General features: G+C 35.1%; 10 protein-coding genes across 10 annotated transcripts; 6 read left to right on the forward strand and 4 right to left on the reverse strand.

Annotated features, from left to right (window-relative positions):
- Positions 1-247: 247 nt before the first annotated feature.
- On the forward strand, positions 248-656 carry PHYBLDRAFT_71912 (hypothetical protein; the record flags this gene model as incomplete). The annotated part of the gene is made up of 2 exons (XM_018442558.1): positions 248-455; positions 538-656. The coding sequence occupies 2 exons, from the start codon at positions 248-250 to the stop codon at positions 654-656; spliced, it is 327 nt and encodes a 108-aa protein (XP_018284698.1).
- Positions 657-1011: 355 nt separating this feature from the next.
- PHYBLDRAFT_71911 (hypothetical protein) lies at positions 1012-1684 on the forward strand (the record flags this gene model as incomplete). The annotated part of the gene is made up of 4 exons (XM_018442557.1): positions 1012-1109; positions 1294-1361; positions 1384-1408; positions 1453-1684. 4 exons carry the CDS (start codon positions 1012-1014, stop codon positions 1682-1684), a joined length of 423 nt encoding a protein of 140 aa, XP_018284699.1.
- A 612-nt stretch (positions 1685-2296) lies between these two features.
- Positions 2297-3838, reverse strand: PHYBLDRAFT_174952 (hypothetical protein; the record flags this gene model as incomplete). The annotated part of the gene is made up of 6 exons (XM_018437378.1): positions 2297-2316; positions 2393-2750; positions 2804-2978; positions 3147-3172; positions 3236-3603; positions 3658-3838. The coding sequence occupies 6 exons, from the start codon at positions 3836-3838 to the stop codon at positions 2297-2299; spliced, it is 1128 nt and encodes a 375-aa protein (XP_018284700.1).
- A 939-nt stretch (positions 3839-4777) lies between these two features.
- On the reverse strand, positions 4778-5487 carry PHYBLDRAFT_71909 (hypothetical protein; the record flags this gene model as incomplete). The annotated part of the gene is made up of 2 exons (XM_018442556.1): positions 4778-5310; positions 5436-5487. 2 exons carry the CDS (start codon positions 5485-5487, stop codon positions 4778-4780), a joined length of 585 nt encoding a protein of 194 aa, XP_018284701.1.
- Positions 5488-7416: 1929 nt separating this feature from the next.
- On the forward strand, positions 7417-12061 carry PHYBLDRAFT_42121 (hypothetical protein). The gene is made up of 19 exons (XM_018440174.1): positions 7417-7599; positions 7819-7839; positions 7995-8081; positions 8188-8320; positions 8396-8514; positions 8627-8671; positions 8761-8857; positions 8963-9065; positions 9151-9416; positions 9508-9567; positions 9753-9838; positions 9997-10038; positions 10186-10442; positions 10576-10591; positions 10738-10847; positions 10913-11008; positions 11088-11106; positions 11554-11686; positions 11887-12061. Exons 1-19 carry the CDS (start codon positions 7429-7431, stop codon positions 11949-11951), a joined length of 1926 nt encoding a protein of 641 aa, XP_018284702.1. The 5' UTR covers positions 7417-7428; the 3' UTR covers positions 11952-12061.
- Positions 12062-12836: 775 nt separating this feature from the next.
- PHYBLDRAFT_152209 (hypothetical protein) lies at positions 12837-13490 on the forward strand (the record flags this gene model as incomplete). The annotated part of the gene is made up of 1 exon (XM_018432866.1): positions 12837-13490. One exon carries the CDS (start codon positions 12837-12839, stop codon positions 13488-13490), a length of 654 nt encoding a protein of 217 aa, XP_018284703.1.
- Positions 13491-14294: 804 nt separating this feature from the next.
- On the reverse strand, positions 14295-15919 carry PHYBLDRAFT_99354 (hypothetical protein; the record flags this gene model as incomplete). The annotated part of the gene is made up of 4 exons (XM_018444094.1): positions 14295-14612; positions 14688-15134; positions 15320-15409; positions 15767-15919. Coding segments are annotated over 4 exons (1008 nt in total), but the record flags the coding sequence as incomplete, so codon positions are not given.
- A 1351-nt stretch (positions 15920-17270) lies between these two features.
- PHYBLDRAFT_156644 (hypothetical protein) lies at positions 17271-20744 on the forward strand (the record flags this gene model as incomplete). The annotated part of the gene is made up of 6 exons (XM_018433504.1): positions 17271-17665; positions 17857-18284; positions 18496-19006; positions 19726-20347; positions 20473-20546; positions 20723-20744. The coding sequence occupies 6 exons, from the start codon at positions 17271-17273 to the stop codon at positions 20742-20744; spliced, it is 2052 nt and encodes a 683-aa protein (XP_018284705.1).
- Positions 20745-23480: 2736 nt separating this feature from the next.
- PHYBLDRAFT_152213 (hypothetical protein) lies at positions 23481-25043 on the forward strand (the record flags this gene model as incomplete). The annotated part of the gene is made up of 1 exon (XM_018432867.1): positions 23481-25043. One exon carries the CDS (start codon positions 23481-23483, stop codon positions 25041-25043), a length of 1563 nt encoding a protein of 520 aa, XP_018284706.1.
- A 1106-nt stretch (positions 25044-26149) lies between these two features.
- Positions 26150-27245, reverse strand: PHYBLDRAFT_189228 (hypothetical protein). Its single transcript, XM_018439625.1, has 4 exons — positions 27183-27245; positions 26973-27054; positions 26703-26803; positions 26150-26468 (listed from the first exon to the last, which is right to left on the reverse strand). Exons 1-4 carry the CDS (start codon positions 27183-27185, stop codon positions 26301-26303), a joined length of 354 nt encoding a protein of 117 aa, XP_018284707.1. The 5' UTR covers positions 27186-27245; the 3' UTR covers positions 26150-26300.
- Between the last annotated feature and the right edge of the window lie 3 nt (positions 27246-27248).

Genomic DNA, 27248 nt, shown 5'->3' on the forward strand with positions numbered 1-27248 from the left:
TTTTAGACGCTTGTCCACAACCCAACTAAACTTGATTGATCACATGACAAAAAATCCTTGGATTCGCAAGTCACTGCTCTCATTCTAATTCTTTTTTTTTTCCTATTTCATCACCATAAATCATCATCATCATTATCATAATTTCTTTATTTCTTTATTTATCTATTTATTGATATTTTCCTTTTTGTTAGAAAATATATAATATAAATACAATAACCTATAAAATAAAATAAAAATAAAAATAAAGATGTCCAAAACAATTTCTTTGTTGGCAGGTGTTATTGCCGTCTCTGCAATCACCTACAAATACACCAATGATATTCAACACGACCGTCAAGCACTTCGACAGCGTATCAACGGAGGTCCCATAAAGACCCAGGATGTCAACACCCTTGAACCTTTACCTATTGTCACTCAATCTCAAGTCTACCTTTCCCAACGACTCATTCCTTCGCGTAAGATAAACCATCTCAAAGATATATTTATATATTTATATATTTGTCTTTTTTGTTGTTGTTGTTGTTGTCGTTAATACAGTCAAGGATTCATGGAATGCTCATGTAACAAAAGCTGCTCATGCTGTCATCTACTCTGACGCTCCCAACAAGATCAAGAAGTTCTGGGTTAAGAATGTTCTTGGCAATCGTGTCGATTAACCAAAAAATAAAAATAAAAATAAAAATAAAAATAAAAATATAACAATACAAACATGCATACATTTACATATGTATATGTATATATATATTACTCAAAATGATAATAATAACAACAACAACAATAGTAATGATATGAAGGGGTATTCAATTGTCATAATGATTATAATTACGGCCATATACTATTACTTAATTGAATTGTATTGTATTTTTGCATGGTTCTCATTTTAAGAGTCGCACTGACCAACCATGAAATATATACAGAACATTCGTGTTGAAATAGCCATTTATGATATACATTTAGACTCGGCACCAAAAATCAGATAGTCACAAATACTCATCATGCAAAGAAAAAAAAATGATATCCTTACAAGCAAGACGACAGGACAAAATTGGAAGACTTATGGACAGTCTAAAGACTTACAAAACGCCATGTATGTCACATTCTGACTCAACGTACTATGTTCATTTAGGTGGAGGGGTCTAGATAAATTATCCCCCCTCTCGAGCACAAAGCGATAAAGAATATTTCTCATCTTGGCTCATAACTCCATCCACCAACTTTTATACACCTCTTCATTGCACCAAAGCACAGCTCTGAAATATTTTCTCCTGAAGCAGACTGTAATTATGACTATAGAACAATTGAGATGAGTTTATATCAAAACAAGGAGAAAATGGCCAGAGGTGAAAGACAAAGCGTTGAAGGTATTTCTTTTTAACAAAAAAGAAAAAATCAAGGCACATAATATCAGGTAAGAATGGAGAACGATAACGCCTGCATTCACATAATAAGTAGTATCATAGGCAAAAGTTTGCCACTACGATATAACCATTTCTTTGGCCCCATTGATAGCCCTCAATCTGTAGCAAATGCATTCAACAAATCCATTGATGTACATTGGAATACTTCACGGGAAACAGGCGACTGTCTCTTTGTACCATTCGCTTCTACACCAGACAAGTTTATGCTAACAATAATTATATTCGATTTCAGTCACTTTCTTCTTTCAAAACGCAAATCATCCTAAAGTTTTTCTTGGCCTCCATTTAGTCCTTTCCACAAAAACATAGTCCAGAGAAAATGGCCTAGACGACTATTCAATTATCTCTATGTTAGTTTTTATCTTATATATATATGAGCATATTAGACTAACACATGGCACCATGGCATTACACTAATCTCCAGTTCGTCTGCAAGTTTACTCTTTTATTCTATACTAAAAATGATGAAACCAACCTGTTCCTTGCCTCATTATGAGCATTTTTAAAACTTTCAACTAAAGATTGTTCAAAATATATCGAGTCAAAAAAAAACTAGTCGGATATAAGCTCATTAATCAAGGAAGATTAGACATCAGACAATTCCAACACATCTCTGAAGAAGAAGCATGTTGATAGTTTTAATAAGATTCGCAAAGATTTGGCTCAATGCCCAAAATTCTCGTTAATTTTATTGCAGTATAAGCATTGGTAGTGTTGACCATTTCAACAAAGACATTCTCTCAATTGGTTCTCATTTATATATATATATAATATATTCTGATTTATTCACAGTTTTAACTGGATAGCAAGGTTTTATTTCATAGAAAATTATTATTATTATTATTATTATTATTGATTATTAAGATAAGTAAAATTCTTTATTCGTAAACTGTATTGGCTAAATATCATTCGAATTATTTTCATATTTTCATATTTAGTATATAATTTATTGTACCTACCAGACATGAACTTACCAGAAGCTTGTCGCTTCACACGGTTTTTCCATAGCTGACTGACTTTTGCAACAGATGCCCAGTTTTTGTGACATCTGGTAAAATCAACACCACTTTGTTTGAGTAGATACGCATGTTTTGTGCACATCAGTTCCTTGTCTTCTTGAGAAATAGAATTCCAATTGGGATTTGGCCCTAAGACTTGTACGGAAGGAAGGGTGGCCATTTCATCACAGATAAGACGCGTACAAGTATTGAGAAGTTTCTTGTTGTCCTTGCTCATCTGGACCTTGAGATCTTTACTCATCATTTTAAAGATATGTTTCAAAGTTATGTCTTTTATATTGGGTACTGGTCTCGGAATTGGGACACCAAGAGCCTGTATTGTTGTATATTAGATCATATGTTTTTCTTTGTTTTATTATTTCTTACATCATAGTCTGGACTTGGCTCCTCATCTGTACGCCCGTTCATGTCATTACGTATTTCAGCAATCTCCAATCGCAGGATCGCTTGTTCCTTTTGAAGGGATTCTTGACCCTTCTGCAAAGCAACAAGCGTTTCTTGCATACTTTGAAGTAACTGAATAATTTTAGCGTTTGTATGGCTCATAATAATAATAAAATAATGAATTTGATACAAAGGTTTGTTATGAAAAAAAAAAAAAAGAGGGTGAAAGAGCAAGAGGGAAAATTCACGAGTCATCATTAGTTACATATTTTGTACAAATCTATTGGTTACCCCTTGATATTAAATATAAATATAGTAATTTTACAGTGATGACATACGGTGTCCCCACTTCTATATATATATATTGATAATATAATAATAAAAAAAAATCAATAGATATATCTATGCATATACTTTTCTAAACGACGGGGCTATTAGAATGCGAGTGCTACCAGTGATAGTTACATGCACACCAATTGCAGCAAGCATCAAGATGGAATGAACAGGTAAGATTTTTTGAAAGTCACTTTTTGTGAATGTGAACTCGTTTAGCTCCATGTACTGATCACTTTGTGCATCTTGAATTGCTGTTTTATACCAATTGAAATAAGTGAAGACATGCCTATCTGTCTGTAACGTAATGGGATCAATGATGTCACTAACAAATAGACATTGAGTTTTGCCAGTAAAGGCACTCATTCTGCGGTCATTGTTTTCATAAACAAAGGCTTTAATTACTGAACCACGCCAAACCATACCATTGCTACCCATATAAATTTGCCCTAGGAGATTGATTGATGGAAGTTTCTAGATATTAATGTTCGCAAAAAACCCACCAAAGTCTGCTTGTCTGTAGCTTCTCAGTGATGTATTATTGTATGCTGGTCTGTAGTACTCAAGTAGATGAAAGGATGATGGGGGCAAAGGCTCAATACTTTTTACATTGTCAATAGTCACAGCAGCAGAATTAAGAAAGTTTTTCAAATTGAAAGTATAATTGGTCAACAAGTAAGACATGGCAGGAATATCAGTAGCAGTGAAAAGAGTCGTAATTGAATCAAGGAGCTCGTATATCAAGGAATGATGTGATGAAATTTGAACAAGTGGAAATATTGCCCAAGCCAGATCTATCTTATAAACACCTTCGAGTTATTTTCGCATAAAGACTCCTTTGAAGCCACCTCTTGTTTGGCTTATAATTTTTCAATACACCATTGTATCTTTCAAAACTAAGAAGCCAGTACCCATCACAGAACCAAAGTTCAAAACCGTCTGTTTGCGCTGCGTATATAAGTTTATATTAGGCGATACGAAATCTCCATCTTACACGGTCTGACCATCCCGACCAAACAACTCCAAACAAGTGTGAACATGAAACAGGTCTACAATTGTAATAATTGGCTTGGCCAGGTATCTGCAACATTGACAAAATGTATCCAAGTGTTAAGGCTTTCCGATGGTAAACGGTTAGCCAAGAAAACAGGGGAGTAGACTAAAAACCAAGACTGTTATTCATCTGCCTTTATAAATAGAAAGCCCTTTGCAATCTTATTTCTCAATGGTGTTATGTCGAGAGGAACAATCATACTATCGGCCTCAGGCTGCATTTGGACAAGGTGTTCATAGGCTATTAGTTTAGCGGCTCTCCATCTCTCCGTCATTCTTTTTTGCAGTGCCAAGAAAAAGGTTATGCATCGGGTCAATGATTGTGCACTCAACTGTATTGAGGTATTCAAGTTCAAGAAGCTCCGACCAACAGATACCATTATATCTTTCCAATCATGTTCTTCCGACCTCACTTCCAGCACGTATCTATCTCTCTGCATCTCCACGGTGTTTTTATTCAGCGCATGACACCCACCCAGAGAGTACAGAATCAGAATAATACATGCCTTTGCCATCTGTACGAAGAGACAGATAACGATCGCAGATATGATATACATTAACACTGACATATTATGGAAATCCACGTGTTTTCCTTGCAGCTGGGATCTCACAGACAACAGGAAGAAGTGCAGCATGGACCAAGGTACCGGAAGGATATTTTTTAATGGAAATAACCACACCGGAATACACTTTCTTGGGCTCGGCTACGAGAAGGCAAAGGTAGTGATTTGCCTCACTGGTTTTGGCTTGCTTTGCATATGGAATAAGCCCAAAAAGAACGATGTTTTCCTTCTTGTACCTCTCTTCCCTTGGCAGATTGTTAATGAACAGGTAGATAGCTTCCCACGAGTATGATATCTTATCGAAAGGCTGAAACCAACCGATATTAAGTGTAAGTAGTATGAAACGTCTGTGGGCTATGGATTGCTTATCGTTACTGTCTTTCAAGGTGTTCCACTTTGCACCATCGTATATGTCGAAAAGAATTCCTGGTACTTGTTGTCTGAACCTCCGAAAATTAATAACCTTCTCAAATCTAGGGCAAGAGAAAAGAATCGAGGTTGCAGCTGTGACTGAGTTGTACATGTGCACCTTTTTTTTTACTGACCCAGATTATTGGATACCCCCAAAAGCAGTTGGGCTCCACACACGTCTTCAAACATTTTTTTTTAAAAATCGCAACACTGTGGAACAGACTCATACTCGGAAAATATTTTATGGCATTTACCATATGCCACAAAGCGTTGAACCCCTCCTGTCAATATACTGAACCCTATCATGGAATACAGGCTGCTTAGACTCGATAGAAAACGGAACGATTGGCCAAAATGTGCCAGGACTTTGATGATAAACTTGATGAAGATGAAACCACCAGAGTTGACTACATATTTAGATATATATAAAAAATAGTGAAGGATATAATGAAAACATGGATTGGATTTGCTGGCATTACTTGTCTAGAGGTCTGTTCTATTGGGCAGTTATATTAAGGAATACATTTTTAAGGTATTTTTCTTTTATTTATTTATTTATTTACTAGCCATCGATATTTTGATTTTCATCACCAGATTCATAGGAATCAAACCAAGTCTAGTTAGCAGAGTCAAATATATCTTCTGCAGCTATATCAGCAAGACGTGAATAAGGTTTGCGATTTCTTGTATAACACAATAAAATTATATTCATGAACTTCAAAAACATTGCTCTCAGCCTCAAACTCCATGTCACTTGCATTGACATCCAAAATGTCCTCAGAATTTTCATTCACCATATCTACTGCTTCAGCAGACATTGCTATATTCTATCGTTTTTGCAGTGTAACCGCTTTAATAGACTTTTGAAAGCAAATTAAGATATAGCACTGGACGATAGTTATATTATTATTTTTAAATAATAATAATAATAATAATAATAATAATAATAATAATAATAATAATAATAAGCAGTAAAAATAATCGAAATATTGATAGAATGTAAGGTATCCAAGTAGGATTGTGAAGGCTGGGTGAGACACAACATCTGATTTCACAGCAGATGTATTAATATGCAGCAAAATCTAATAATTATTCTTAATTTGCGTCCATGGCTATTCCAATAGTGTATTTGTGACCATTGTTTTTGCGGTTGTGTCCAAAATTTATGTCCCAAACGGCGAATTCGATATGGATATTCGGTAGATAAAAAAAAATCCACGTGACACAAGTGGGATATCAAGCACGGACACACTCAGATTGTGCATATACAAATTGCGTGTGCTTATTATATATTTTTATAGTCTAATATATATATATATATACATTTTTTTTTGACAGCTATTTTTTTTTATTCTTTTTTTTATATTATTATTATTCTTTTTCATATAAATATATAAATACAAGTACTTATATATTATATACGCACACTATGGTTGCCACTCGTAGATCTACTCGGTCTACTTTAAAGAACCAAATCCAAGAGCCGCCGCAGCATAATGATCAAGAAACTCATGCTGCGCAATCAACCAACCAAAGTACTGTAAACAATGGTGCTGATAACGGCGGCAATGATGAAGACGACGATGATGATGACTTTCAGGACTCACCGACATTCACAGCTCGCCGTAGAACACGGCAAAGCGCTACACAGCAAAATAATACAAAAAGGCACAAACCCACACATACGCCTACAAGACGTACAGCCGCTGCCGCTGCTGCTGTTGTTGCTGATGATCCTTCCACCTCTGCTTCTGTTGGTAGTGCTTCCGGTAGTGGTAGTGATGCTGGTGCAGCGGACACTGTAAAAGCTGCTGCGGAAATACCAGATCATATAGCAGAAGATCTGAGTGAGACTATGACCTTGGTGCTCGAATCAATCGATGATTCCCAAGGCGAAGAGGATAAAGAGGATAATGTTGATAGTGAAGATGAAGAAGATGAGGACGAGGAGGAGGACGAGGAGGAGGATGAGGAGGAGGATGGTGACTACTTTGAAGGTGGAGAAGATGAAGAGGAAGAAGTAGTTCCTGCTCCAATTCAGACTGTGAGAAATAATGATGAAGTGGATGCGGATGATGAAGAATTATTAGCCAACCATAGAGAACAAGGTATGCAAGGTGGTCCTGCGGCTCGTCGAGTTCGTCGAGCTCGCCCACCTCGCGTGCGATGGGTAAAAGAGAAAAAAGAATTGCTTTTTCTGTTTGGTTTACTTATACATACAAATGGCTGTAGGTGGATAGAATCAATATGAGACTATCCAGTCAACACCCAGAATTAGACACAGTCTGGAAAACACTTGAAGAAACCAAGGCACTTCCTGTGATTCCAATTGACCAACCTGCTGAGCTTAGTCTTGATCTTTTGCCGTTCCAAAAATACGGCATTGGTTGGATGGTGCAACAAGAAAAACTCAATGATGTAAGTCTGTATGAAGAAGAAGAAAAAACACGCACACACATACGTACATACATACATACATACATACATACATACATACAATTCAGCAATCAATCGATTCATTTATCAATCAATCGGTTGATCGGTTGATCAAACTGTACCGAGAATTACAAGCAAACCATCATTTATCTAACCTTTCTTTTTATATATATTCTTATAAATATTTTTATTGGGTAACAGTTCAAGGGTGGAGTATTGGCAGTAAGTTCAATCTTGGCATTTCATAATTAATATATATATATATATATAAGCTCGAGAGTGTGTTTAGTTTAAAAGAAATTAAACTTCACCTTTTTACCTCTGTCTATGTATGTGTACAATGATGTGTCATGATGTGATGTGTTTCAACTTAATAGGATGAAATGGGAATGGGCAAGACAATTCAAACAATTGCCCTCTTGCTGAGCGACAAGAAGAAACCCAATCTAGTGATTGCTCCAACCGTAATTATTCTTATGATTCTATACTATTTTATTAAAAAACTAACTAACTCTTATTGACACACTATTATATCTAACTATACATTTTTTTTTATCTTTTAAAAAACAGGTGGCCTTGATCCAATGGAAAAGAGAAATAGAAACCCACACAAATAATGCGCTCAGTGTCAACTTATTCCATGGAGCCAGTAAACTCGACGATACAGAAAGTCTTGAGAAATACGATGTTGTCTTGACCACATGTATGATACAACTAATTAACTAAAAAAAAAGAGGCATATATGTGCATTCAATGACTGATAATCGATTATAATTAGATTCTACAATGGAAAACAGTTTTAGACGTCAGGAATTTGGTAGTCGCCGTAAAGGTGAACTTATCAAAGAAAAGTCGATTATTCACAAGATACATTGGCATCGAATCATCCTTGATGAGGTAAGTTAAACCCCAATAAATAAATAAATAAATAAATAAATAAGCGCGCACACACACACACATATATATAGATATCTTATATACATAATTTACTGAATAAAATGAATATTAGGCCCACAATATCAAGGATAGATCTTGTAACACGGCTAGGGCAGTAGTAAGTATCCAAAATACAAGAGAGATTTAATTCAACTTTTTTTTTGTTATTATATTTTACTTATACATTTTTTTTAAAAAAAAAACAAGTTCAACTTGAATAGCAACTTCAAGTGGTCTTTATCTGGAACACCTCTTCAGAATCGTGTTGGTGAATTGTATTCTCTTATTAGATTTATGCAAGCAGGTAAACCCATTACAGATATTTTCTTTCTTTCTTATATTTTCTTACCATATACATATAACTTAATACAATATATAATTAAAATAAAAAACAATCGTTGTACCTTAGATCCATTTAGTTATTACTTCTGTACAAAATGTCCATGCAAAAGTATCACTTGGAAATTCACCGATCGACGAAACTGTGATGAATGTGGCCATAAACCAATGGAGTAAGTACTGATAGTAGTAATGACTTCCTTTTTTTTTTTATTAATTGACTAAAACAAAAAAATTGTTTTTTTTTGGGGGGATAAGTCATCTTTGTTGGTGGAACAATGAGGTTCTCAAACCTATCCAACGCGATGGGCACGGGGACGAAGGTCGTGTGGCCATGAAAAAACTACGTCTGCTGTTGGACAAGATGATGCTCAGAAGGACAAAACTAGAATGTGCAGATGATCTTGGGCTGCCTCCACGCACAGTGGTTGTCAGGAGAGACATGTTTAATGAAGAAGAAGAAGATGTGTACAAGTCATTGTTTACAGATTCAGTACGTAAATTCACGACCTATGTTGAACAAGGTAAAAAAAAAAGAGTTATAATTTATAATTCTTATTTATTGATGTATCTATGTGTGTATTTTTGTGCGGTACGGTATGGTGTGGTGTGTAGGTTCGGTACTCAATAATTATGCCAATATCTTTGAGTTGTTGATGAAAATGAGACAAAGTGGTAAGTCAAGACAATATATATAAATCGTGTGTGTATTGTAAGGGGTAGTTGAAAGGAAGGAAGGATAATAAGATCAAGTAAAACAAGGGAGAGAAAGAGAAGATAAGAGGTGGAGGGCTAGGGACTTGTTGTTCGGATAGTTTATAAGCTATATACATGTACATGTACTTATATCCTACTTTAAGCCAATCATCCTGATCTGATAACAAAGAAGAAAGATAATTCGAATAATAAGCAACTCGTGTGCATGTTGTGTAATGAACCTCCTGAAGTAAGCAAACGAAAAAAAACAAACACCAAAATGAAGAACCAAACCAAACCAATGAACAAATGAACAAATGATTGAATGAATACTTATGATTCCACGCATAATTTTATTTTCAATCACCATTATTATTTTAATTTTTAATTTTAATTTTTTAATTTTAGGATGCCATTGTTGCTGCATGCAAGCATGTATTCTGCAGAGAGGTAAAGAATATACTATCAAAACTATTACTACTATCAACACTGACAAGAAGAAGAAGAAGAAGAAAAAAATAAATCTTTCTTTCTTACTTACTTTCTTTCTTTCACTTGCATTATTTTGTGCACATATACACGCATATTCCATAAAAGTGCTGTGTTCAATATTATCAAAGCTTTGATTATGGCGATGGAATCGTTAAACCAAACTGCCCGACGTGCTTTGCTACCCTAAGCGTGGATCTTAGTCAACCCAGTCTTGAGCTTCCTGAGAATGAAAGAGACGGGATGTATTCAAAGACGAGTATTGTGAATCGAATTGACATGTCCAAATGGCGAAGTTCTACCAAGATTGAGGCACTCGTAGAAGAATTGACCAAACTTCGAAGACAGGACAAGACGATAAAGAGGTAAGAGACAATTTGACCAAATCTAATTGAAAATATATTGAATTGAATTGAATTGAATTGAATTGAATTGAATTAAATTGAATTGAGTTGAGTTGAGACTAATATTAAAAATCCTATTGTTGTTTTTCAATAGTATTGTATTTTCTCAGGTAAGATTTATTTACATATTTATATAAAAGACAATTATCCTTGGTATCTTAATATATTACTTCTTTACTTTTATTTATTTTTGGAGGTTGTAATATATGTAATATGTATGTATATTGATTAAAAAGAATGCTTTAATATTATATAGTTTGTGAATTTCCTTGATCTGGTATATTGGAGACTTTCCCGAGCAGGATTTGAATGCATCAGACTTGATGGTTCAATGTCACCCCGACAGCGAGATGCAGCCATTAATTGGTAAGAAAGTTTGTTTGTTGATTTATATATATATATATATTTACTATATATATTTGTGGATTTAGCTTCATGACAAAACCAACAGTGACTGTATTTCTGATCAGTCTCAAGGCAGGTGGTGTGGCCTTGAATTTAACAGAGGCTAGCAGAGTATTTATTTGGTAAGATCACCCCTTTTTCTTTAATGCTGATATTGATACTTGACCTCTGGCATATTTTCTTCTTCTTTGTACCATATAGTGACCCATGGTGGAATCCAGTAAGTAAAAGATTACATTAGATATATGTATATATATATATGTGTGTGTGTGTGTGCTTTAATTAATTAGAAAACATTTAATAATAATACTAAACTGTGTGTGTTTGTGTGTATGTCTGTTTTGTAGGCCGCGGAATGTAAGTGTTTTTTTTTGAATTTCCTTTTTTAGACCAAAAAGAAAGAGAGAGAGAAAGAAAGAAAAAAAGAAAGAAAGAAAGGGACTGTAGAATATTGTATGTATTAACTAATGTTAATTGAATTGATAACTGTTATCAACCGTTAATATATGCTACCATACAGTGCAGGCAAGTATTATTCAATAATCTAAATAAATAGATAGATAGATAGATAGAATAAATTAAGTTGGGTTATAAAGTCAACCAATAGAAATGAAACAAACATTAACAACTTTTTGTACATATATTTGTCATTTTTGCAATTTATTAGGCAATGGATCGAATTCATCGATTAGGACAGCATAGACCAATCAAGATTACAAGACTGATTATTGAAAACAGCATCGAAAGTAGAATTGTGCAATTGCAGGAGAAGAAGCAGGCACTTGTAGAGAGTACAATTGGTAAGGTCTTTAACTCTTTCTTTTTTTTAAAAAAAATGAAAGGGATACGAAATATGGGATCTTGGAAGAGGTTTAAGGGAAGAAAGGAAATATTAAAAAAAATAGTAAGAAAGGGAGGGGAGGAGGGGTAGTGAGATATATGTTTCTTGCATAAAGAAATTGCTCTTTTGGTATTTAAAATCCATGTAATATATCTGTAGGTAATGATAATTCTGCTCTTGAACGATTGAGCGTAGAAGACCTGCGATTTTTGTTTGTCCTATAACCAAAAAGAGAGAACAGAATACGTATATAAATATATATATATATATAAAGAAATATAGATAAAGAAAGGTGTATATACATAAAAAAAGCTTATAATAACCATGTTGGTTTAATTGCTTGATTACTTGATTTCTTGATTCCTTGATGGCGTGAGCATACATACATACATACATACACAAATATATGTTATATAAAATTCAGAGCTATTAAATAAATAAATAAATAAAATCCCAATCCCAATCCCAATCCAGAAATACAAGCACAAGCACAAGCACAAGCACAAGCACAAGTAGGCACATTACACCTTAGACCTTAGACCTTAGCTTATACATTACACACATATAAATTTATATTATATACGTATGAGTGTATGATGTACACATTTTGATGTGCCCACATTTGGGTGTTTTTATTTGATTTGATTTGATTTGATTTGATTTCAACCCTCGGTTATTTTTCCTTTCTCCTTTGTTGCTTGTTCTTCTTCTTGTTCTTGTTCTTCTTTATCTTCAGTTCTTATTCTTTTTTTTTTAAAAAAAAAAGAAAACGAATAATAATAAATAACCATTAATTCAAATTAAAATTCCATTTTGTTTTGTTTTGTTTTCTCTTTCTCGTCTTTTGCTTTCTCTCTTTTTTAACTATTCTTTATTCAATTGATCAAAGCTACAAAGACACACTATTTGAAAGACACACAATACACTATACTGCACTATACGACATACAGACAAACAAAATCAAAGTAACCTAAAAATCAAATATATATATATATTTATATATATATATATATATATATTTCTTTAAAGAGAAAGAAAGAAAGAGAAAGAGAGAAACAAAGAAACAAAGAGACAAAAAAGTATAAATGGATCATATCACTCGAATCTCGATGTACAAGTTGTGCCAGGAAGAAGAGCATAGACGGACAGAACCACCTCTCAGACGGCAGCTCTTGGTCCGAAACCTTCTTTTACATTCACTCATTGCTCCCGAACAACCAAACAAAGAACAGGTCTGGCTCGATGCTTGTTTCGACGAGCTGGATTGGATCGAGGATGATGGTTACTATCCAAACCACCCGGAGACTATGATTGAGAATAACGATAACGACGATATCCAAGCCTCTTTTGAATACTCTTCTCAGCCTCCTCTGCCCCCTCCTCTTTCTCCTTATTCTCCCTTTATTACAGCGCCTACAGAAACAACAGAAGCAACAGAAGCAACAAGAGACGACTATATGAATAGGTCTCAGCAGCACCATAACCACCTTAACCATCATCTTAATTTCAATAATCATCATCTTAATCATTTTAACCTTGAGAATCTCCAGAAGTTTAATAATAACCGCACCAACACCAACAACAATAACACCAAAACAAGCAGTGGTGGTGGAGGTGGTGGAGGAGGAGGAGATCATCGGTTTGTGCTTGCCTTACCTATCGAATACCTTCCTCCCATAATCACAGGTCTGTCTGACCTAACATTTGGTCAAAAGGAAATCAACCCCCCCTCACCCCACGCACACATACAGAGAGATAACTAGTCTTTATTATCTCTTTACCTTTTTTTTTATTTATATATATTTTCTTTCTTTCTATATTATAATTATATATCATAATATTATTATTTTTTGTATTTATCTCTTTCGTACACATGGCAAATATGAAGCCAGAAACAAATTATATATTCTTTAATCTTACTATTTTCTTTTACTATTAATCTTTGTTCATTAACACCTTTTATATACAATACAATACAATACAATATATTTATTGCTATTTTAGACATGTGAGGATTAGTCTTGTAATAAGATCGATAGATTAAGTATATCACTCGTAATTTCTTCTTTGGTCCTAATTCGTTTGGTAGGACAAGAAGCATATTATTAAGATCAGAATAGGAAAGTTGACTTTCTGCAAACTACGGTATTTTATTTTGTGGGTAACACCGTTACTGTAATCACTTCTTAATTATTATTCCTCTTATTCTTTTGTTAATTATGAACAATTGACTATTCTTATTATAAAAATAAATATAGTATATAAAGAGGACAATGCGTTTATAATAGATAGATATAATATATATAAAAAATGACATTTTTAGTAAGACAAACAGGAGATTATACAATACACAGGTACAAGTACAGGCACAGGTACAGGCACAGATAAAGGTAGAGAGATACAGGTACAGATACATACATATATATTATATTATATTATATTATATTATATTATATTATCTATGGTAAATCTTTGCTAGTGTATGTGGTTAAATGACCTCTCAATCTATCGTCAACCACGATGGGAGTATCTCTTTGGACTAGCTCCTTTGTATCATCATCTCCAATCCAGTAAACCTTTTCACTCTCGCCCTGATTCTCGTCCTCTGGTCGGAGTGGTCTGGTTTCGTTCAGTACGGCTGCAACAACGTATTTGCCCACCTTTTCGATTCGCTGGTAATCCGCTGCCCACATAAAGAGGCGATAAGGAATATTTGTCCAGCCGATGATATTCTCTTGAGGAATGTACATAACCGGGGACAGAACAGGAGGAATATCAAACCTTTCTTGACTAGCACTAGAATCGGTAGAATTGGTGGTATCTGAATCAACATTGCCATTGCCATTGACAGCGATTTCGTCCATCATCAATTTCTCAGCAACTGGCTCGGGTTCAACTGGAGTGATTTCCTCATTGGATTGGTCGGCACCAGAACCAGAATCAGAACTGGCAGCATCAACTCCAAGAGCAAGGTCAAGGTCAAGTTCGTCCTTGGTGCCCTCGATATTCTTTTCCTTGTTAATATCTTCCTCGTTTTTGTTGTTGGTATTAGTTTCGGATTCGGGTACAGCAGGAGGGATAACAACAAGTGGTGCTTTACATCCCAGCACAATTCCACTCAAAACTTCTCTCCAGGCCTGTCGTCCGATGGCCAACACTCCGTCTACAAGATGTTCTTCTTTCTTGTGTTTGATTGCATCCAAAGTCGGAGGATTCATTGCCGAAAATGCGTTCTTTTGTTCGGGTGATGATGGCGATATGTTTGATGATTCTTGCTCTTTGCGTTCTTTTTGAGCAGCAGCGATTCTACGACGACGGACGATTTCGTCTCGTACGGCAAATTCAATCTGGCCTGGGCCGGAAGCTTCCTTGATTTCATAGTCTACAGCACCTGCTACCAATATTGGCTTTTATTTATTTATTTATTTTTTTTAAAAAAAAACATGGTTGCATAAAAATTTGATTAAATCATTGTAAATTATAAATATTCATATTCTCTAAAACACATGTATATCCATGTTTTATACACCTTACTCATACACTCCCCTTCCCCCGGGTTCACATCTACAAGTACATATATTTATTTATTTACCTTTACATATTCTCTAAACCATGAACGACTCTTCTCCAATCCATCACCAGGAGGGGCTGAAATATAGACAGATACTTTGCGTGGAATTTCCTATATTGTAAAGACGATTATGATGTCATTAATGATAATTGCTATACGATGGTTATTTAAGCAATAATCAGGTATGTGTGTACACAAGTAATCATTTGAGTGAAATGGAAATATATACATGGATAATTAACCTTTTTCTTTTCTTTTCTTTTTTTTTTGTATTGTATAACCAATAAAGATATAGATAATAATCATAATAATCATACTATTATTTTTACTATTACTATTATGGAATTATTCCTAAAATACTCTAATAATTATCCTTATTTTGTACATGTATATATATATATTTACACTTTAATAATATATAAAGTATAATATCGTATTGAACAAAATGTAATCAATCGTAATTCTTACATGAACATCACAGGGACGCTCAGCTAACCATGAAACTTGATCGCATAATCGTTTTCTGCTTTCGGTTGCATAATGATTACTGGTGTAGACTGTTCCTCCAATGGCAGCTACAATTGAGCCGAAAATAACAGTTCCTTTTGAAGGTGCTTTGATTCCAAATGGAAGTGGCATAATGTTTTTATGATGATTATGACTATTACTATTAAATAATATCTACTAAGAGAGAGAGAGAGAGAAATCAACCAGGTGCTTTAATAATAATAATAATAATAATAATAAAGAAAATAGCAGCAATAAAATATTGACTCTCTTGTTGTTGTCTAAAAGTGTATGTGTTGTGTATACAAGTAGTATTGATAGTTTGATGGGTTTGGTTTATTGAATGGGTAGAGGTGACTGCTTGTCAAATTAGTTCCTGAGACTATCTTTATATATATATATATATTATTTTATCTATATGAATATTTTACATTCTATTAAAGTTTTTTTTTAAAAAAAAATGATCGAGTATAAGCGCATATATATATAAAAGTAATAGACAGGTGTATATGAATTAGCACAAAAGAGCCTTTTATATATATATAAATTCTCAAAAGCCAAAACAAAAATAACAAAAAAAAAACACATGTAACAAAGTAAAGCAAAGAAACATAAAGGGGATAAAAAAAAAACAATTGGATTTCAAACCCACTCATTGTCTAGTAGTAGTAGTAGTAGTAGTAGTAGTAGTAGTAGTAGTAAGAAGAAGAAGAAGAATAAGAAGGAAATATGGGAAATTAAATATATATTATCTATAGCGGATTATTTATAATTCTCCTCTTCGTTATCATCAGTATCAATACTAGAATCAGTAACAATGCTAGCATCAGTATTGGAATTATCATTATTATCATCTTGATCCTTGTAATAATCATTACAATTGTTTATTATTATTAAGTATTACTATTAAATACATGTGTATATTGTCGGCGGTGATGAATAATAAATAGAGAGAGAGAAAATATTATACAATATTAGTATTTGGTTGTAGTCTAAAAGAGCTGTAATGAAATTGTCAAGAGACATGTGAAAGTCTATTAGTTTATATATTTTATCTCTTTTAAATCATCGCAGTAACAAAATAGTATAAAAATTATAAAATCGTACAACCATTGTTGTCATGGCAATCTGCCCACTACATTTCCTTTTATACTATACTCCGACCGGGAACCAGAATAAGAATACAAGAATAATTATATAGATCTAAATTTATATATATATATACATATATACATATAAAAGAGAGAGTTTCATAATCTATATAAAACCATAGGAATATTTTATTTTTTTTATAAAAAAAAAAGGGGACCTTGTGATTTTACTCGTTTCATTCCTCTTCTTCTTCTTATTTTCTTTTCACTATATTTATTTTATTTTATTTATATTATAAAATATACCCACACTTCTTTATCTCATAAAAGATTCAATCATAAAAAAAAAGAAATAATATAATTAAACATCTATCATGGCTCCTCTTTGTTCAGTATTCGTTGGTCCTGAAGTCCCTGGTGAGGGTCGCGTCCGTCGGTCTGTGCTGGCCCAGGACGACATTGTCGACACTCCTGCCCAGGGAGTCCATACTCTTTACGATGTCCTGCAGTACAGTGTCCGACGCAGACCCGAGGCGGCAGGTATGGCCTATCGCAAGGTTGTCAAGGTAGTCGAGGAACAAAAAGAGGTCGTCAAGATCGTCAATGGAGTCGAGCAAAAACAGACCAAGATCTGGAAGTTCTTTCAGTTGTCAGCCTACCACGACATCTCATACTCTGAAATCTCAACAACCGCTCATGATATCGGAGCTGGTCTTGTAGCCTTGGGCGTCAAGCCAAAGGCAAAGATCGAAATATTTGCTCCCACAACGCAAGTATATTCCCCACTACTACCATTATTACTACCAAAAAACAAAAAACAAAAAAAAAACATTCTAGAATTAATTAATTAACTTCCCCCCTCTCTCTCTCATTCACTCCCACCACCCCCCTTATTTCTATATATATATTATCTGTTTATATTAAATTTGTGTACTTTATATTTATATATATCTCTAATAGTGCTGATTGGATGCTCATGGCTCATGGTGCTTTTACTCAAAACATGACCATCGTTACTGCCTACGACACCCTTGGTCCCGAAGGTCTTTTGCACTCGATGAACGAAACGGGTGTCGAGGCCTTGTTTACAAGCGCTGATCTTCTACCTGTCGTGCTTAGTGTTCTTCCAAAGTCCACTAGTGCCGTCAAGCCTGTGGTCATTTATGCCGGTGAAGCCAAACCAGAAGTCCTCAAGCAGTTTGAAGAACTTGAGGGCCAGACCAAGGCCAAGGTTCTGTCGATCGACGAACTCAAGAAGACTGGAAAAAACGCACCTGTTGCACCCGTAAAGCCTCTGCGCGATGATCTGTGCTGTATCATGTACACATCTGGTTCCACCGGTAACCCCAAGGGTGTTGTTCTCAAGCATTCCAACCTAGTTGGCGCTAGTAAGTTGTTTTCTTTCTTTTTTTTTTCATAAAAATAAAAGAGGGAGTAAATATAGTCAATTTTGTGTATATAGATACGCACACACGCACATATCCATCCAAATATATATTTTGATTACACAATCGATCATAGAAACAGTAACAATGATAATATTAAAAGAAAAAATGTATTTAATGTTTAATTTATTTTTATTATTATTATTATTATTAGTTGCTGGTACAGATCGCCTTTTGGGACATTTCCTCAGCGAAAGTGACAAAATGATGGCATATCTTCCATTGGCCCACGTCCTTGAGTTCTTGGTCGAGAATCTGTGTATCTTTTGGGGAGCCACTCTGGGCTACGGTAACCCTCGTACCCTCACAGACGCATCGGTGCGCAACTGCCAAGGTGATATCAAGGAATTCAGCCCGACTATTATGACCGGTGTACCGGCTGTCTGGGAATCGATCCGCAAGGGTATCCTGGCCGGAATCCACAAGACCAGCCCGTCTGCCCAGATGATCTTCCAGCGCGCCCTGGATACAAAGGCCTGGATGATGGAACGTGGTTTACCTACCCGTCTCTTGGACACCGCTGTCTTTAACAAGGTCAAGGCACAACTGGGCGGAAAATTAAGATTTGCACTTTCGGGTGGAGCTCCCCTCTCGATGGAAACACAGAGGTTCCTGACGACTGCTATTTGTCCAGTACTTGGAGGTTATGGCATGACAGAAAGTAAGTATCTTTTTTTTTGTTTATTTAAAAGGGAATAGAGTGGATTAAACGAGAAGAATAATAGCAGAAGAACGAAAGAAAGAAAGAACGAAAGAAAGAAAGAAAGAAAGAAAAATATGAACTGATCTTGAAGAAACTAATGATAATGATAATAATAACCTCTTGTCCTACTTTCAATAGGCTGCGGGTAAATGAAGGATAATATGGAAAATTTAGTACTCGAACACAAACACAGACACGCTACACGCTACACGCTACACGCTACATGCTACACACACACACACACACAGAGAGAGAGAGAGAGAGAGAGAGAGAGAAAGCTTGAGAGCTTTAGAACTTGAAAAATATCTTTTGATTTTTGGGAGCTATGTGTGTAGTTTGTGCGTGTAGTTTGTGCGTGTAGCTTGTGCGTGGATTTGGGGAATAAGGGGGGATATGGGGGACTAGGCTAGACTATACTGGATTGGATTGAATTGAATTGAATTGAAGTGGGGTGGGCAGAACTAGACTGGACTGTGAGGAAAAAGAAGAAAAAGAAGAAGAAGAAGAAAGGATGATATTAAGGGGGAATAGAAAAAGGGAGGGTAAAAGGCATTGAATGAAAGAGATAGAGAGAGAGAAAGAGTTTCTGTATATCTTATTAAATGCAAAAAGAAGAAGAAGCAGAATAAGAAGTGATACTAATCAACACAAATGAATGAATTATATTTATTGTTTCTTTAGAATGTGTGCTATCATGACTCCCGAGAGCTTTTCTAATGGACCGGTTGGAGCACCTGTGCCTTGTTGTGAAATCAAATTGGTCGATGTGCCAGAGGCCAACTACCTGTCCTCAAACACACCCAAGCCGCAGGGTGAGATCTGGGTGCGTGGTTCATCGGTCACTGTGGGGTACTGGAAGCAGGAGGAGCTGACCAAGGAGGCCCTGACGGACGATGGCTGGTTGCGGACAGGAGATGTAGGCGAGTGGAACGCAGATGGAACGCTGTCTGTGATTGACCGTATCAAGAACCTGGTGAAGCTCAGCAATGGAGAGTACATCGCACTCGAGAAACTGGAGTCCGTGTACAAGGCAGCACTTGGGGTGGCTAACGTGTGTATCCATGGTGACTCACTCCGCCCTAGTCCGGTTGCCCTGGTGGTTCCAGTCGAGGCCCGATTGAGAAAGCTAGCCGAAGAAACGGGTCAGGACGCCAAGGCTGAATTGAAGGAGTTGTGCGCCAACAAGGACATCATCAAGGCGTTCTTGGGACAGTTGCAAGCCCAGGCCAAAAAGTCCGGGTTCAAGCCTGCCGAGATTGTGGTTGGTGTTCACTTGTGTTCCGAAGATTGGACCTCTGAAAATGTAAGTTTAAATTATTATTATCTTTGTTGTTGTTGTAACAAACCCAAAAACATATGTATATATACATATATACATATATGTATATACTGGTATTATCTTATTCACGTTCTTGTTCGATGTTTTAGGGAATGTTGACGGCTGCACAGAAGCTGAAAAGGCATGACATCAACAAGAAGTACAAGGCGGAATTGGAGGCACTGTAAGTTTAAGTTTATCTTTTTTTTTTTTTTAATATTTTTTTACACAAAAAAAAAAATACGAGTCATTAAAGACATTCATTCCAAACGAACAGACAAGCTAACAAACCAAGTAAACCAAGTAACTAACTGACAATCTTATTTTGTAAATTATTATTTTTTATTTTATTTTTAATAGGAATGCTGCCCAGAAATCCTAAACTGTTCTTTTGCGTTTGCGTCTGTAAAGTATCAATAATCAATTTGCTTGTCTGTCTGTCTGTAAAAATAAGAGAAAAAAAAATCTGAATAAATATATATATACACGCACATAAAGAAAGAACAAGAGTACAAAAGAAAGGAAGAAAGAGGTGTAGAAGATGTGTATTGAAAATAACCCTTTTCTTGTTCTTCTTCTTTTTATACATTTGTTTGTTTGTTTATTTTGAATTCAATTGAATTGAGTATCTATTTTACCCCGCATTTGACGCCATGCAATGCAATGCGCTCGGGTATGAGCGGCACATTCAGAAATTTATTCAAGATATATTTTATTGTACTGTAGATATTGAAAGTGTGGGTGAGTGAGTGAGTGATTCGAAATAACATTTTTACATGCATGCATGCACACATACAAAGAACAGGTCCTATGATTGATTGATTGACTGACTGTTGATTTGATTTGATTTGACTTGATTTGATTTATAGATGGAGTTTCCTTGGTGTGGTGTTTCAAGGGGGCGAATGTGGGGGTGAATAGCCGCATATTTCTATTCTTTCTTTCTTTCTATTTTGTAAATAAATTAGTAGGACAAGACGTCAAAGGGCCATCCCATGGTTTCATACAATAGCCAGAAAAAAAATGTGGGGAACCAATCTACATATACATACATGTTATATTCACTTTTTCTTTCTTTTTTCTTTCTTGTATTTATATACCTTTATTGAGAGTGACGTCTTACAGACAACGAGGCTTCTACATCTCAACCCCACACACATTAAAATACAAACTATGGCTGAATTTGAATATGACAAGCATTGTTATTCGATGTGTTAAAATAAAATAAAAGAATAATAATATTTGTGCATTAGTCTGTAACCAACCAACTAACAAATTAACAAAACTGAATAATTACACACAGATATATATATATATATATATATAAATTCAATATTGGTCCAATTGATATACGAAATTATTGTGTCCACATTTGTATACCTAATTATTTTTAGGAGCCAAAGTACAAAAAGGCTAATGAACCAGATGTAATTGTATAAATGACGTTGGGGTTTCAATGAAGAGTGACAATGATATACATACATTTATATAAATAAAATAATTTAGAGAAGAATAATAAGAAGAAGAAGAAGAAAGGAGAAAGAGAGAAAGTATACTAAACAAGTAACCAAGTTAACCAAGTAACCTAGCAACAAAGTAAGAAAAGAAAAAGAAAAAGAAAGTTTCTTGTTTTGGTGTGAGGAATGATAGATTGTATAGAGAAATGGAAACTATTGACTATCGAAACCAACTCATGTTCTCTCTTTCTCTCGCTCGCTCTCTTTCTCTCTCTCTTTTCTTTCTTTTCTTCTTTTTTTATTGAATAATTCAATTCAATTTAATTCAATTCAATTCAATTCAATTACTTTCAATTCAATGCTCATCAAGTACAAAATTCCCCTTGCTTTCGAAATATCAAATAGGCTCAAGCTGATAATTGAATATAAAGTATACATAAATTTATATATAAGAAGGATACGAAAACATGGGGGTGGAAAGAAAAAGAGTAAGAGCAGGAAAGAGCAGGGGAAGTTTTTTTTTGGGGGGAGAAGAAATATACATATACATATTATATACATATAATTACAGTGAGTTGGAGAGAATATAGAAGATAGAGGGCGAGGGGGAGAGATAGAGAGAAAAAGGGGGGAGTGAAGAGTAAGAGAGTGGGGGAGTGGGGATTGGGGGGAGGAGAGAAAAGAGAAAGAAATAGAAGAGGGGGGGGGGGGGGGTATAGAAGAGGGATAGAAGATGCAGGTTCCTTGATTTCTAAATAAAGACAGCTCTTTCTTTTTTGCAAAAAAAAAAGAGAAAAAAAAAGATAAAATGCCATACTTTCTTTTCCTTTTTCCATTTTCTTTTCTTCTCTTTTCCCGTTTCCTTTCTTCTTCTTTTTCTTATTTTTCATCTTCATCTTCTTTTATATACCTCTTTAAAGAAACCCAATAAAGAAATTTTAAAAGAAAAGCCAGCAAAATCAACGAACCAAAACCAGACAAACGAACCAACGACAAACCAACGACAAAGCACCAATATAATATAACATAATTATATTATTATTATTATTATTATTATTATTATTATTATTATTATTATATATAACACAGACGCAGAAAAAATAAGCAAAAGGAAATCATATATTTATATTTTTTATAAAATATAAATATCAATTATTTCATCTCAATTATTTCGCAAGACAGAAATATATATATAAATTTCCAAGTAAGAAAAAGACCAAAAGACCAAAAGACCAAAAAAAAAAAAAAAAAAAAGACATTCGCTATATTTGGCAATTTTTACCATCTACAATCACATACCTTCTGTTTCAATTTTTGTATCGATTATAAAACAATGTATATATCATGTACAAATTATTTTTGTGTATGTGTATAATGTACAAGTGGTTACCATGTAGATTAGAGAAGGATCGGCGCTATCCTATTTGGGTATTTTCTTTTGTATATATATTTTATTTATTTATTTCTTGTACTTTCTTTTCCTTGTTACCCCAGAAACTGACGATCTCTTTTTTTTTATTTTATTTATATTAGGTTCGATTTCTATTTATTTTATTTATATAATATTTTAATTATATAAAAAAAATACAACCAAAGAAAGACACATACACAAGAAAAAGACAAAAAAAAAAGATAAAATTTTATCTTATCAAAGTGTTACCATGCCAACCATCTCAGCCGATACTCTTGACCATTCTGTGGACACATCCCGTGACTACTTCAGCAAACCTTCTGACACTGACCACTACCGCAAGCAGAAGCGTATCAAAGATGCGTTTATCGAAGGTGCCACAAACAGACTTCGTCGCTGTCGTCTTGAAGGAGAAATGAAGGAAATGAAGCCCGTTGTCATTTCCCTCTTCGACAGCATATTGTCTCTGAAATTAGAAGCAGAGGCCATAATCGACGCAATCTCAAAGATTGAGCAGGAAGAAGACTCCCTTGTCGACTCCAATGTCGACTATAGAGTAAATGAGAACCAGAAACACAACCAGAAGCTAGACGTTCTTGAGCTTCGTCTCCAGGCCCACAAACTTCATCTTGACATCTTCAAGTCTGTAGATATACAACATTACGAAACTCAACAACAGGAAAAGCAGCAGCAGCAGCAACAGGAGAAGCAAATCATTCCAGCTCATGTTGCTGCTCCAGTGCCAACCCCCTCTGTATCTAGAATCACATCTTTTTCCACTCTGTTCAGCAGAGCCCCAAGTGTCGCCACAAGCGCCAGCAGTGTCACAAGTTCAAGCACCATCTCGACTGCAAGTGACAATGAAGATCTTGTTTCAACTCAAGATTGCCCTGTCTCTGCCGAAGAGGAGCAGCAACGCAGACACCGTCGCCGCAGAAGAGTCCGACGAGTCCGCCAGCAACACCAGGAACGAGTCAGACTCGACAACGAAGATACCATGGCTACCGAGCTCGAGTGGAAGCCAAAGTACTGGCCTGTTGAAAAGAATCAGATCCAGGAATCTGCTCATTATGAGCCCAACATGGCCACCGACAACTACAGATCAACCCGCCTCGGTCGCCAGCACCGTTCCGAGTCCATTTCGTCTCTGTCAGATATCTCGCTCTCTTCATCTTCCTCATTCTCAAACCCACGAGGCCTAGAGGACCTTGATGAGCTCTGTTTGCTCTACAAACCCTCCAGACCTTCTCAGCCACACCACCCTCTCTCCCCCGCATCCTCCTTCAATCTCGGCCAACGCCCTACCTCTTACATCTACCCAGAGGACGACGACATGTGCTCTCTTGGAGATTCCAAGCCCTACCGCCAATTGATCTTTGACCCTCCATGCAACAAGAGAGATGAATATGATGACTATGAAGACGAAGAAGAAGGCGAAGGCGAAGGAGGTGACTACGGTTACCCCACACATGTCAAGATTCTAGAGGAAATCGAAAACATTGCCAACGATGACACTGAATATGACAGCGATCTGATGGAAGACATCCTCAATATCCTTAATAACCCCGAGTTCAGTGGCCGATCATTTGCCGAGATCAAGGACACTGTGGTAGCCATGCGCCAGTCATCAGTCCAGATCTATCCCTCCCCGTTTTCCCCATCTTCCTGGCTCGAGCACGGCAAGAAGCAGTCAATCGAGATTGCCAACAATGCTGTGGGATCAAGCTGGAAATGGTGTAAATTCCTAAGCATCCTTTCTGCCTCGGTTATGGTCAGTTTGGCAAACGGACCTCAAGACATCTCTAGAGCCTAAGCATCTTCCCCAATTCTATACTTCTTTATATTTATTTATTTATTTATTTATTTATTTATTTATTTATTTATTCTATATACTCACTCACACCTTCATTTCACTCCACTTGTTCTCTTTCATGTCCCACATTCACCCTCTATATCTCTTCCCTTTACCCCAGAATATTTCTCCCCCCCCCCTTTTTTTTTTCTTCTTCTTTTTCTTCTTTCTTACCCCACCTTCTCTCCTCTTTATTTCTTTTCTATATATATATATGACTTGTACAAACACCAAAAATACCACTACCACCACTACCACCAATATCCTTATGAACCATTTTTTTTTATTATTTTTTTAATTATCCATATGTAAACCAACCCATTTTGCTTTCTTATATATTTTCACTTTATTATTTGTATCATGAACCATTTTCTTTGCTTTCAAATCCATTTCTTGCTATTTTAATTTGTATGTTACGATCAACCATCTTTATACTTTTTTTCTTCTTCTTTTCTTTATATATCCTCATTGCATTCATACTTCTTGTCTTTTATATGCTTTATTTTTTTCTTCTTCTTTTCTTGCTTTTTTCTTCTTTCTTTATTGTATTCTTATTGGTTAGCTATATTCTTTATACAAGCAACCAGGTGAATGAAACAAAAAAGAAAAGAAAAAGGAAACCGAAAAAGATGAAGAAAAATAAAGAGTATAAAAGAAAAGTTCATTCACCCAAATAACCCACCCCAAAAAAAAAGATAACATTCTAAACATTATACCCATTTTACATAACAACAAAAAATTTCAACCAATCCTCCTCCTCCGCCCCTTTTTTCATCTACTCTCCTAACCTCCCTCTCAACGCATATTTTTTTTTATTATTATTACTATATTACTATTCACTTTTTTTTTTCTTCTTCTTTTATTATACCTCATTTAACTACTACACTACACTACACTACACTTCACTTTACACCAAGAAAATTTAACCAGTTTTCTTTATACATATTATTTATATACTTTTATAATTTCCCCTTGTTTTTTTTTAATCAAGAAAAAAACAAGAATCAACATGGCCCAACATTCAAAAAAAATAAAATCAACACTTATGCAATGTTAACGATCTCATATAAATATACAATATATATATATTTATAAAAATAGGTATCCCAATGGGTATCCCAGATGGCATTTACTCTTTAATGGTGTACAATTCTTTCAACCTTTAATTATTATTATTTTTTCTGGGTTTTGGTCATATTTTGTTTGTGCGTATTTTTCTTAAACACGGATATTCTGATGGGGAACAGCCTGGACTGTGACAATAGCCTTCAACAACTTTTCAACAGCATCACTCTTGTGTTCCTCGTAAAGAGCCTGGAGCTCAGTAATCTTGGCATCAGTCTCGGCGTTGACTTGATTAAGAGTCTCATCAGACTGACCCGAGTGCTATTTTGATATAATTTTTTTTTTGTAATAATGATAAGGTTAATGGTTAATCAATCAATCAATAAACGTAAGTCAAGATAATACATATTTTATATGTTTTACCCCACACATTCTACAACTATTCTATTATACTCTAAATTATATCAAACTACATAATCTCCCAAGTCCACCCCTTAATATTTTCTTTTTTTCTTTCTTTAAAGAAATAATATAAAATCTAATTGTATATTTTACTTGAGCAACAAAGGCCTGGTACTCGGCAGCCTTTTGGGTCTTGAGTTCCTCAATTTCCTTGGTAGCCTGGGAACGAGCATCCTTCAGGCACTGAACACGGTCTACAATAAAAAAAACACACACACACACATGTATTTATAAGTAAATAAATAAATAAATAAATGCCAACTCTTAATCAAACGTGTAACTTTCTATGTATTTTACTCAACGTACATAGCCCCATTATAGTATGTTATATTATATTATATTAAAATTAATATTGTAACTTACACTGCTTGGCCTTTTGGACAATCTTGGCGGCTTCACGTTCAGCATCCAAAAGTGTGTTGATTCCCTGAGAGCTTGATGCGGCCTTTCGATTCATAGAAATTCACACATGCATACAATGGAAACGTATTTTTTTTTAAAATTTATGAGACATTAAGTTTTCAACAAACCGAGATGAACATTCAGATACTCTTATTAACTTATAAAACTCACCATTATAAAGAGATATGTATATAGAAGAAAAGAAAAAAAAAGAGGGCGAGTAGTGCGTGTCAGAGA

This window comes from Phycomyces blakesleeanus (assembly GCF_001638985.1).
Source record: "Phycomyces blakesleeanus NRRL 1555(-) unplaced genomic scaffold PHYBLscaffold_34, whole genome shotgun sequence".
Lineage (NCBI taxonomy): Eukaryota > Fungi > Mucoromycota > Mucoromycetes > Mucorales > Phycomycetaceae > Phycomyces > Phycomyces blakesleeanus.

What these genes read in the sequence shown, in the direction of transcription:
- PHYBLDRAFT_42121 (XM_018440174.1), top strand. Translation starts at nt 7,429, where the DNA reads ATGAGACTATCCAGTCAACACCCAGAATTAGACACAGTCTGGAAAACA. An exon ending in CGATGTTGTCTTGACCACAT is followed by an intron (nt 8,321 to 8,395) that starts GTATGATACAAC and finishes GATTATAATTAG; the next exon opens with ATTCTACAATGGAAAACAGT. An exon ending in ACTTGTAGAGAGTACAATTG is followed by an intron (nt 11,687 to 11,886) that starts GTAAGGTCTTTA and finishes ATATATCTGTAG; the next exon opens with GTAATGATAATTCTGCTCTT.
- PHYBLDRAFT_189228 (XM_018439625.1), bottom strand. An exon ending in TGTCCAAAAGGCCAAGCAGT is followed by an intron (nt 26,804 to 26,972) that starts GTAAGTTACAAT and finishes TTTTTATTGTAG; the next exon opens with ACCGTGTTCAGTGCCTGAAG. An exon ending in ACCAGGCCTTTGTTGCTCAA is followed by an intron (nt 26,469 to 26,702) that starts GTAAAATATACA and finishes ATATCAAAATAG; the next exon opens with CACTCGGGTCAGTCTGATGA.